Source organism: Pundamilia nyererei, unplaced genomic scaffold (assembly GCF_000239375.1).
Source record: "Pundamilia nyererei isolate P.nyererei 1_Seehausen unplaced genomic scaffold, PunNye1.0 scaffold00086, whole genome shotgun sequence".
Classification (NCBI taxonomy): Eukaryota; Metazoa; Chordata; class Actinopteri; order Cichliformes; family Cichlidae; genus Pundamilia; species Pundamilia nyererei.
The window spans coordinates 715,261-727,829 of NW_005187487.1; the positions used below are offsets into that span (position 1 = coordinate 715,261).

Here is a 12,569-nt window from a genome sequence, read left to right on the forward strand (position 1 = left end):
GAAACAAACAGATCATGCAACCGATTACTTTCATGAAGCAGTAAAAATAGTTACTGATTACCGTTTTACAGAGTAACTAGTAAACAGGAACATTCCCAGTACTGGTTTCCTGTCTATCCAATGGAACATATTTCATGCTGTTCTTTTTATATTATCGTTATCATTATTATTATCATAAGATGCTCACATATTGTCGGTAAAGAAACAGTGGGCCTTCTGCTGGATGAGGTTCATGTTGTTTCTGTCCCATGATCTGGAGGGTCGCAGCATGTGTTTCCTTCCCAGCACCAGGACAGTCAGGCCCTGACGGTCGACGAGCTCTGACACCACCAGCAGCAGCTGAAACACACAAATATATGCCTTTCTTTATATTCACTTTCAAAACGAGAACATTAATTAATAAAAATAATTACTAAAATGATGGCTTGGATTTGGTCTACAATGCAAGCAGCTGATCCCACATGAGGGCAATGAGCTTTTGGGGGGGGGGTTATATGTTTCACATTCGGAAAAGCTGGAAGTTAGAAAGACGTGTAGGTCCAGGTAGGGTCATTAAAGACATACAATATAAAAATTACATACATTTGGATGTACATACTCATACATTTTTACATATGTGTAATTTATGTATTTATTTTCCTATGAGTGGGCCTACATAGGCTCATTGCCTCAATAAAAATGAAGTAAAATGTCGGTGTACTGCAGTAATGTTTACTTCTTTAAGCTCTACAAACAGACATCTAAAGAACTGGCAGCCACAGGACAAGATGCTTTGTTACTGGAAGCTTTATAGTTTCTATTTCTAGTCTGAGTAGCACTGAATAGTCATGGCTGAGCAAGCTTTAGATAACCAGACTAAAAAACAGGAACGCACTGGCTGAAATGCCAATTTAGGGTTTTATTTGCTTTTTTAAATGTTTCGACACTCAGAGTCGTCTACTCCCAAGTTAATTATAGTTAACACAATTAACTTCAATTGAATAGTTTTCTGCCTACAAATGGAAAACTATGAAGCCACATTCTCTGATTTCACCAGAACATTTTTAAACTTTTATCTGCAACTCGCCTTGCACGTGCTCGTCTTACAACAGCAATAAAATGAGAACATGAAAAATGAAAACTGCATGACTCCTGGCCTTTTATTTGCATCTATATTGGCTGACACTGTATACAAAAAACTACTACAAAGAAATTAACACATAATTAACACAAACATTAATGCTGGCAATGCTGTCGGGTACTTGAGCAGGTTACGCTGCGGGCTCTACAAAGATCAATCTCACAAGTCTAAATAAGCTGTTTCTTTGTAAATATTTGTTGATATTTGCAGTCGGGAAAGAGCAGCCAAAGCTGCAGGCTGCTCACAAATATTTAACGATGTTTCCAACATTTCCAGTGTTTCTTATCTCAGCTTCACTGTCAGCAATGTCTCTCAAAACTATGTGTGAAAAATGTTGTTTATAAAACAGTTTCTGATGTTCAAGCTGCAAATACACAATGCACTGTTTATCTATTTGCAGCCATTCAGCTTGTTTCATCTCAGTGAGCTGATGGCATGTAAGCAGTCATCCAGAACTCTGAATAGTGAATTCAGCAGGTAATTCATATTGAAGCAGTACGGCTGTCCTCCAGTTTCCTTTGAATAATATGCTTGATGTAAATTTCGATCTCTTTTGCATTTATTTTCATAAATTATTTAACTTTCCCACAAACTAGATGACTAGATAGGGAAATAGGCTCATCAGTCTGTACTTTCCTTTGTCTTGCAGCCACATATGTGAGAAAATTGGGGCAGAATAAGCCATCACACACTCACATCCTGACAGACACATGTAGGCAGGCTGACAAGTACTCTCATTACTGTTAAAATCAGGTACTGGGCAGTTTTACGTGCATCTCCCACATGCATGCTCTAAAAAAAACAAAAAAACTACACACACACTGCAGGTTTACTCATTCTGTGACTGGCAGAAAAGCCCCTGAGTTGGACAGATATGCATGTAGGAAGAAACCACTAAAATCAAGACTGTAACTATGTGTGAGTGAGTGCGGATTTACACACAGGGTCTGCCCTGTGGGTAAATCTGCATCTCACACTTTTAATGCATGTACACCTGTGCATATTCTTACTGTCTCTGACTGCTTGCTTTTGTCCTTGTTGCTATTTGCAACATTAAGCCCATCTACAACCACATCAAAGGCTGGCTTCCTCTTCACAAACAACTTGAACCGCTGCAGCTCCTGAACAGACACACAAACAGAGAGGAAGAAGAATTATTATATGTAAAGAGAGCGATATGTAGGGAAATAACAGTCAGTGAGGAGTTTTTATAAAGAAAGTGATCCATGAAGGTACAACAGGTACGACACAAAAGGCATCTAACTTAATTGTTCACAAAAACTTACACAAAAACAGCACTGAAAATCAGACAAGTACAACAGCGAGTGTCTACAGCCATCTGTAAAACATGGTGGAGGCTCTTTTGGGGTTTAGTGCTATTTCAGGCAGTGGTGTTAGGCATCTTTTCAAAACTGATGAAATTATGATGTAAAAAAGTACCCTGAGATTATAATCCACCATGCAGAATCATGTGTAAGTTATCTGATTAGCATTAGCTTGAGTTCCCAGCATGACAATGATCCCAAGTGGGGAAAAGCACACCTGGAAAGGAAAAACACAATGAAACAGCAGTGTGGGATCATCTAAAAGCAGCCAACGTCGGTCCATTTGTACTTAAAGCTCATCCAAGAGTATTTAATTTCTAATATTTTATTAAGTTGAACTAATTAGCAGCTAACTGTGTCCTGCACCCATACAGTTTGTGGCAGGGTTGCAAGAATTAGCCGGTAACCTCTTCATCAAGCATGAGCAATTGTGGCTCCAAAACAACAACAACAACACAGGAGCCAAAAAGCATCACAAACCAGTGGATGACATCGCAGTAGCTGCATCCATTGTTTATGTAAAGCCTATGTTATGTTCAGCAAAAAGCATAGTTGCCCTCTGTGCAATGTTTCCGATTGATAATTTGACCCGAGAGCACGGTTAATGTGCAGAAAACATCTGCAGAGGTTTCTAACAACATCATAGATGGTTAGTTTGCTACTGAGTCAAAGAGCGTATCTGAGCTCCACCTGTGAGCTGATGGTTGGCTGATTTTCTCACCAACTGATCAAAGGCCTGCCAGTAATAAATCAAGCTGGACTTTCCTTCCCAGCAGGCAGATGGCAGAGTGCCAGCTAGTCCTCTGTGTTAACATAAAGTTTAATAGCATATTCAAATAACGCTTATCAATAATAGATAATCGTGTTTTGTTTTTACCTTTTAAGCTGCCTCAGACTAGTCAGACTAATATGTTAGCCCTTGGTGAGCCCTTATCTTTACTACACAGAAATCTAAGGACATCTGCAGCTGTTTTCATAACACCAAAAACATGCAGACCACAGGGGAGGTAAAAAGCTCCATCTATGCAGAATTTGTTCAATTTGCATTTCTTATAAATTTCACACCACATTTTATAATTTTTATGCACCACTCAGGTCAAAACTTGTAAAAACTCTGAGGCAGCTTTGTGCCATAACAGGAAAGCTGCTTTGAACCTGCATGGGAACCTGTCAGTGCTTTCAGTTTTCACCAACAGCAATATGGAAATAGGCTGCTGTGAATTCCCCTGGAGTGAATCGTGATTGCATCCACAGTATCATGAACGCACATTAAAATGAGTGTCTTTAATGTCACGATCTAGATGGTTTTTTTAAACTGCCACATGCTCTTATTTATGCTCTTATTAATTTTGACTGCCTAAACACACCAGTCATACTCACTAATTCATTCTGCAGCAATGTTTGATTAAGAAGAAAAGGAAGAAAGACAATAAACGAAAACCGCAGACGAGCAAAGAATATGAGGAGAAGAAAAGAGAAAGACAAAGTCCAGCATAATTATCCAGGGACTTTCCAGAGCTGATATGTGAAACCAGCTCACTGTGCTGCTGTGGATTACACGACTACACACACACACACACACTCATAAAAAATGCATACGCTTATAGTATCACTTAAGTGCCACCTTTATTACACAAAGCACAGTAGGGTACTGTAAACATATCCATTCCCACTGAGCTGTGTCGTGTGCACATAATTAACTCTATCAATTTCAGCTCAAACACTATTTAAAAAAAACTTCCTGCTGAGTTTAGTTCATCTCACTTCTCAGTTATCTCACTTCTGACACTTGTCATCATTTCCCCCTTTACATTTTGATTGCAGTCTACATTTTATATCTGCTTATGCACCAAATAAATATTTAAGATTAAAAGAGCCGGTTTATGTTGACTGCGTTTTCAGCCAGCCACTGTGCTGCTGGACTGTGCAGCCACATTCTGCAAAGTCCAGCAGCACAGCTCTGCAGTAAAAGTCCAGACCGTAGAGCCATGAACCAACAAAAGCAACAAAGGAGGCATTGAATTGTTCAGTAGTTGAAATACTATATGAGTACTAATGATGATGTGCCCCTGCACGAAGCAAACGATCTGCTTTTTCATAAAACACAGCCTAGACTGTGCTATTTCGCATTATGTTAAAGCGTACTATAGCCACAACACTTTATCAAACTTTTTGTCAAGTAGACAAAAATTTTGGACAAGTAGCCGCGCCAGAAAACATCTAACCTGACAATCATAAGATACTCATTGCTTTTGGGGATGTAGAAAGGGCCAAGATGTTCAAGAAATTCAAATCATCAGAATGAGGAAGAAAGGTATTTGTGTGGATGGGATTTTCCCACACAATCATCTCGAGAGTTTACAGAGAATGATCCGAAAAAGAGAAAATATCCAGTAAGCTGCAGCTCTCTGGATAAAAATGACTTTTTAATGCCAGGGGTCAGAGGTCAAAATGAGCAGACTGTTGATAGGAAACAGCGGGAACAAAAAAAACAACATTCATGACAACCAAGGAATACAGAAGAGCTTCTCTGAATCCACAGCATGTCAAACCTTGAAGCAGAAGGGCTGCAGCAGCAGAAGATCACACCAGATGACACTTCTGTCAGCAGACAGCAGGAAGCTGGGGCTATAATTAACACAGGCTCACCAAAACTGGACAACAGAAGACTGGAAAAACATTCCCTGTTCCGATAAGTCTTGATTTCCAACGGTAGGATCAAAATAGGGCACGAACAACATGAAAGCATGGATCCATCCTGCCCTGTCAAAGGTTTAGGCCAGTGGTTGTAGTGTAATGATTTGGGGGATATTTTCTCAACACAATTTTGGCCCCTTAGTTCCATCTGAGCATTATTTAAACACCACAGCCTACTTGAGTATTAAAGCTGGATGTAAAGCTGACAAATCTGCATCCCCTGTGCAACCCTGTTGTGGAAAAAGGGAGAATTCAGGCAGTTCTAAATGCAAAAGGGGCACTAGAAAGGTGTAGTTACTTAGGTAGCCCCGTAGTACTAACCAAGTTAGTACTAGGTTAGTATTATCATGTTCCATTAATCACTAAAAAAAACCCTGCTCTGCACCAGCTTATGTAATCAGAATAAGCTAATGTGGTGACCTCACCAGGTTAAAAGAGACCCACCTCTCACACTGAAAAGTCTGACTTTAGGCTCAGTACATGTCAAACTCATAACTGAGTGGTGGCCAGAAGCTTAAACACAAATGAGCAAACCAAAAATTGCTCCTACAGCGAGGCTCTGCATCAAAATCATGCTAATGTTAATATTGTTTTAAAATAAAAACAGGATTAGTGCATTCAGAGTTTATTCACAGCGACTCTCTCTGTGGATAAAGGGATGTGTTGTTGCATTCTCTGCTCTAATAGTCAATCTTTGACCTCTGCTATCTAAACATATATGAGTGCTATTTGAAAAGTAAACAGACACTTTGTTTTTTTCACTAGTTATCACCAAACAAAGACCGAAACAAACTGCCGCCTTTCTTCCCCTTTGTGCTGATGCCCTCCTTCTACCCCTTTTCCTTCCTTCACGAGTTGCTTAACTCTCCTCTGAAGAACTCTGTTTGCCCTTGAAATAAACTGCCTTAAATGGGGAATTAACAAAGCTCATTTAAACTGTCTGTCTGCTCAGCAGGAGGTAGCTGTGGGCTACGTTCACATGGCCGTCCGCATGCTGGAAATTCCCTTAATTGAACCAACTATAACTGAGCCAGATAAAGACACAAGAACATGTGCAAAGCGAGCCCTATTTTAATAATTTAAATATGTCATATTATTAACCACACATTGCCGGTGTTGCCCAGTTGTTGTTTTTTTAAATAAACTTCATTTTATGTTTACTTTAATTGCATTATTAAAAAAGGAGTACATTCCAATCCAATGAAAAGCTTGTACCTTGGCTCTCGACACAGACGCTGCACATATGCATGCACAGCAAATAAGGCTCTTACAACACAGCCATAATTCAGCGTTTTAAGCTTGTTTGTAAGTGCACTGCTGTCTGTCTGCTGCTGTCTGTCTACATATTTGCAGTCACATAAAGAATCCAGCTGAACGCATGTAAATGATCTCATTTTCATTTCATGTTACTTGGAAAATTCACGAAGCAGAAAAAAAGCCAAACATTCCCCTTAAACAAATAAATTCATGGGAAACGGGATCATTTACTTTGTTGCCAAGAAACTCACGTACATACACAACATCAAGCTACAAGCACAAAGACAGCGAGGAAATGTCCATGCAGGCTACGTTCACAGGTAACAAAGTCCACCTATTTCCTCTGAAGCTCACAAATACACCCTTCATTTGTTTAGTTCATGTGAAAATTGAGTGGAAATTTTAAATAGTTAAATCACCTTGCTCTGAATTGGGTGGGTGTTTGCAAAAACCACAACCTCTGTTATTTTCCTGTTTCTTCAATTTAATCAATTAGCTAAAGTAAACTTAATTAGCTGTGTAAATATGTAAATCATCTTCGCAACTTCCACTGAAATAAAGAGGAAGACTGACCTTGTGGCCAACCCACATGACTTACTTTTGTACAGAAGGCCTTTGTCAGCCATCCAATTCATGGTCACCAGTGGGCTGGAGCCTATCCCAGCAGCCATATGGCTAGAGGCAGGGTACACAGTAATTGCCCATAGGTGTAAATGTGAATGTGTCTCTGTGCTAGCCCTGCAGCAGACTGGCGACACGTCTAGCATGTACCCTGCCTCTTGCCTTGCTTATCCAGCAAGACAAATCTCATTCTGCATGTATTCCACGAACATGAATTGGTAGTAAAAGAGTCTGCGTGCAAACTGGTCTGTTGCACTGCAAATAGTTCAGCTTCTGCACAATTTAAGCAAACAACATATAATATGTTAATTAGTGAACTTTAGAGGTGCTGGCTGGGTCTCAGTGAAGCTCACTGCCGGCTCACAGTCGTTTAAATCATCTTGTTTAATCTCTAGTTCACTCTGCAGACAAAAGTAGCCCACATATGATATTTCTGGCTTACATGTGACTCATATCTGGTTTTTCACAACAGCATGAACAGCGCAAACCACATGGAATCTGATCTTTTGTGTTCTATTTTGGGTCATTTTCATATGAGCCTACATCTGATAAAAATTAGTTGGGTTTTTTTTTTTGCGCAATGCAATCTCATGCAACTTTTGTCCCTCACCTGGCCTAAAGTACTGTGCACAAGTCTTGGGGCACTTCTTATTATTGAGAAAGCAACAGTGAGTAAAAGCTGGTGGAGGCTTCATCATAATTTGGTGCTGCATTATAGCAAAACTGATGAAATTATGCAGTAAAGTTCCATGAATTTTTGATTCACTGGCAATACTATCTGGAAAGTGTTCGATTGGCAAGAGCTTCGTTTTTAAGTATTGCAATGAATGCAAACACGCATCCTGAAATCTCTCCATATTGTGACAGATGCAAAACTGCTGAAGCCTCACTGATCCACATGTACTGGTCTTGTCCCAGTCTTGTTCAGTTTTGAACAGAGGTTTTCCATACCCTGTCCAGGATTCTCAATGAGACGCCGCCCCCTTGTCCCCTTCTTATTCTGTTTGGCATCAGTGGGAATGAGGCGTTTCTACTGGCCTCTAAAAGACAGGTGCTATCATTCTGTTCGGTGTTAGCTAGGAGGGATATTCTACTGAGGCGGCAGGATGTGGCCCCTCCCAGTCACAAACAGTGATTACATGACCTCATGTCATGTCTAAAACTGGGAAAAATGGGTTTTTGTTTTCTTTTTGTTATTTTCCTTTTTTTTTTTTTTTTTTTTAATCTTTTAGAGCAAAGTGTATGGGCTAATTTGTGGTCCGATCAAAAATCAACTGACTTTCCCTGCACATTAAGAATAAATGTTCACTTTAACAGTCTTTGTGCTTGCTTCTGTGGTGCAGAATGGCCTTTGCGATGTATTTTTTATTGTCTGGAGTCTGATTTTGGCCAAATTTACAGGATAAAGCCAAAAAAACTGCTGTGATTTAAGTTTTGCATAATCTAACGTAATTCTTATCTATAAATCAGAAATTGAAAGTACAGCTTCCAGATGACTGGCTGTCCCATTAACATTAAAAAAAAAAACTGCAAAGGCCAGAAAACCACAAAGGATGTGGTGATAACAGAACTGTATCCTCCTCTGATTTTTAATAGTTAACCACAGAGTCATATACCCCAGCTTAGGGAAATAATCAATAAAGTCTTGGAACCAGGGGGACAAACAGCTGCCTCACTGCACCTAAGAATGTCTATAAAACTTGAAACACAGATCTATTCTTTTGACCAGCTCAGACTCTGCCAGCTTGATGTGCCAGCCGGTGTAACAATGACGCCATCTAGCAAAAGACAGCAAGAAAACAGCTGAGAAACTAGTGCGCCATAAAAATCTAGTTTCAATATTTTACTTTACTTTTCAAACATCTACATGAATGAACTGTTATTATTTTTTTAATTAGAAAAAAGAAAACATCAATGGGGGTCATAATTTATCACGCATAACAGAAGTGTTGCAGATCTAAATGAGAAACTGCGGTAAAATGAAACCAGTATAACTGTTTTATAAGGTGTTATGGGTGCGCAACTGCAAAAAACACACCATTGTGCCCCAAAGATAAGTGGTTGCTAGGCAACATGACACCATTCACAAACACTCACACAGATTTTGTGTATTGTGGCACATTAGCATTTTCTAATTTTCTACTAAAAAAACTAGGAAAAGGAAGAAAAGAGTAGAAAAGAAAATATGAGCAAATGTAAAAGAAAAACAGAGTAAAGCGACCAAAAGGAAACAAAAACAGCAAAGCTGAGGTGGAGGAACGTAACAGGTCAAAGGAGACAAACGGAAAAAAGGAAAGAAAGGAAACATTATTAAGAAAAAAAAAATTTAGGTTTGTATTAAGTTTTTAAAACATACTTGTGTCTCTTTATGTTAAATTGCGTGAATACTTAATTCACGGGTTGAGATAATGGCATTAAAAATACTGGAGTGGTTAACCTATCTTTGCAGCCTTATTTACAGAGTCTACACAGACCTTTGTGGAATATGAAAGGAACAACCACAAGCAAAACGAAATGCCTCTCTGATCACCCCCCTCCCCCCACATTAAATCACTCTAACTGGCAGCAGCACTACTCCCCCTAGTGGTGACGGGGTGTACAAAGAAAAATCTCATCTCCCTCTTACAGGATGTTTGAATGTTCTTTTTTCGGGCTGCTTCTTTATGTTTACAGCTGTTTGTTTGTCACTTAAATATAACAATAAATGATAATAAATTAAAGTTCAAGGTCCCTGTGTGTATGTGTGCGTTTTACCTCTGGAGTCGTGTTGGTGAAAACATCTTGTCCCTCAATGATGTCTGTCATCACTCTGTCTTTAAGCTGCTGGTACTCCTCAGCAGTCAGCTGGATGGACTCCAGCTCAGACCCACAACTCCTACATACTCCCCTGAACACATGCACACACACATATATGTTTAAATGACACACACTATCATAATGGAGGTACGTACATACATCAGAAGTGGTTTTTATTACTTTGGGGTGGCGGTCGTCCAGCTGCCTGTCCATTCCTGTCCTGTCAGGCTGATTTTGGGAAGGAGCACAAGGAGAATATACACTAGAGTGATTATGTTCAACATGTTGAGGTTTGCCTTTAATACACGTCACATTGAAAATAAATGCAGGGGAGCAAAGCTTTAAAAAAAAAAAAATCCCATTTTAAGAAACAGGATTTGTTTTGCATGCATGTGCTTCCCTATCACGGTCCTACCTCTCAAACCAGCTCTTGATGCTGCTGGCGAGGCTCTGCTGAGGGTAGATCTGGTTGTTCCTCATGTGCAGCAGAATTCCCAGGTGCCTCTCCTGCTGTTCAGCCTGTGACATGGCACTCGTTCCCTCTTCTCCTTCCTTTTTCCCTGCCACTTTAAACACAGTCTCCCATGTCTCCTGGTGAGGACTCAGTCCATTGTCAATTAGCTCATCATAAAGAGCCCAGGCAGTGCTTGTGTCACCGTGCTGCATTGCCGCTGCGATGACATCGCCATAGTTGCGTGGTGATGGACTAAAAGTCTGTTAGTAAATAAAATCAGGTGATGATTATGGAGGAAAAGCAAGCTTCACCTGTGAACTCGCTCACATTTGAAACAACCTGAAATATGTAAAACTACCTCACTAATATCACGAAATCAACCATCGTCATCTGCAGATGATAAATGACAACCTTTGAATCAAGGTGCTTTACGTTCTAAGGTAAAGACCCTACAATAACACAAAGAAAATAGAGAAAAATCACAAAAGTATAGAACCCCCCCACGAGCAAGCTGGTTCAGGTTGAGAAAGTTTACGATTGAACATTTATAAGTTTATCAGAACTGAACAGAAGCATGGCTAATTGGTTTGTATAGACAAACAGGAAAAAAAGGAGTGAAAAAGTGTAAGAAATTAATTTTAAGCCTCAGAAAAACAACTTTTAGGTTAATATTTAGCTTAGCAAATGACAAACACACATAATGAATTCTGGCCTAAACTAAAAGTGCATTTTTTTCCTCACTGAAATACTTTTCATAAGTTTAATTTTCTCCTAAAAAAAAACCGCTTACTTTCTTGAGCTCCTGCAGGATGTTGAGAGCCTCCCTCCACCTCGCCGTCCGGCTGAAGGCTTTGATAAAAAGACTGGAAGCTCCTGTGTCCAGAGAGGGGAAACTTCCCCGCATGATGTCATAGACGTCAAACACCTCAGCGTCATGGCCGCTGCTCACACACAGCGTCAGGTATCGCAGTAGCAGCTCGTAGGACAGTGTGCCAGTCTCCGTGGCTACAAAAGTCAGCAGGGACCTGAAGAGGAGGATTTTAAATGAAAGTAACATGGAGCTTTTTCAGTCCTTTAATGCTCTCACTGCAGCATTCTGGATTAAATGAAGGATTTTCAGGAAGCTTTTAGAACAGCGACTGATCTAAAATGCCTTTAAGGTTCCTCACAGCTCCACTGGAAGTCATCCAGAGTCAGTATCTGTTTAATCACCGTAGGGCAAATTAAATCTTTCATTTAACTCTTACTTGGCAACATCCAGCTCGCCCCCAGAGGTGAAGAGAGCTTTCATCATTTGGATTTCAAAGCGAGGTGGATTTCCCTGAGACTCCTTCAGCTTCTTCCACTCATTGGAAGGGAGCGGTCGCTGAGGAGGCTGCAGCCTTCCTGTAAAACATCCAAATAGTCATCCAAACACATCATGAGCTGTTAAATATCTGAAGAGAGGTGGTGATGCATGCTCACCTGCTCCCCTATCTGACCTACGTTCAGGCTCCTCTTCATCCTTATACTCACAGACCAGAGGCGCCCTCCTCCTCAGTATATCCGCCGTCCTCTTTGCCGTTCCAGCAGCAAACACAGATTTATGGATCCTCTGCCGGGGAGCAGACCTCTTATCTCCTCCTCCATTCACTGTACCATCCTCTTCACCGCTTCTGATGGTGCTGTTTCTAACCCCACCCTCCCCTTTAGTTTGTCCACTGCTGCTTCTGTGTGTCCGTCTGACACCCAGGGTGAGGCTGGGCTCTCTGCTGCACACAGAGAGAACCCAGGGAGGCTGTAATGTGGAGAAAGCTGGACGTCCATGTTGGAAAAAGAGCTGCGAGGACTTTAGAGATGTTCTGACTTTCAGTATGAAGGTAGAGCCCATGTTTGGATGATTATAGCGAATGATTTATGAGCACAGCAGCTGTAATCCCACTTTAAATTTAAACTGTTTTATTTCTCATACACAAACTAAGCACACAGCTGACACATGACGTGAATTACATGAGCCTGCAGGTGACACCAGAAGCTCACCTTCCTGTTTCTACGCGCCCTTCAAAGGCTCTCTCGCGCTCTCGTTTCGTCCATAAATCCGAATAACTACAAATAGCGCCTGAGGAAATTCAGCTCATATCCCTCTACAAAACACACCAGCAAGAAGGCATGGATGGAGTCGCACACCTGACGTCATCAACATTAGACAACGTCGTTTGTGAGGTATCAGGTTTTTCAAAATAAAAAAGGAAATGTCATCACCCATTGATCATGAGAATAATTTTAGTTATATATTTTATAGTTATATATTCATTTAACT

The 12,569-nt window shown here is 40.4% G+C and overlaps 1 protein-coding gene across 1 annotated transcript in view; it reads right to left on the reverse strand.

Moving 5' to 3' along the window:
* The window catches only part of prorp (protein only RNase P catalytic subunit), a 14,269-nt gene extending 1,810 nt beyond the window's left edge, over positions 1–12,459 (reverse strand). Inside the window, exons 1-8 of the mRNA XM_005738723.2 lie at positions 11,735–12,459; positions 11,518–11,656; positions 11,061–11,295; positions 10,232–10,530; positions 9,997–10,044; positions 9,775–9,907; positions 2,131–2,241; positions 188–339 (exon numbers count right to left, since the gene is read on the reverse strand). Of these exons, the coding sequence (XP_005738780.1) occupies positions 188–339; positions 2,131–2,241; positions 9,775–9,907; positions 9,997–10,044; positions 10,232–10,530; positions 11,061–11,295; positions 11,518–11,656; positions 11,735–12,140 (1,523 nt within the window). The 5' untranslated portion in view covers positions 12,141–12,459. The remainder of the gene's footprint in view (positions 1–187; positions 340–2,130; positions 2,242–9,774; positions 9,908–9,996; positions 10,045–10,231; positions 10,531–11,060; positions 11,296–11,517; positions 11,657–11,734) is intronic.
* Positions 12,460–12,569: the final 110 nt, after the last annotated feature.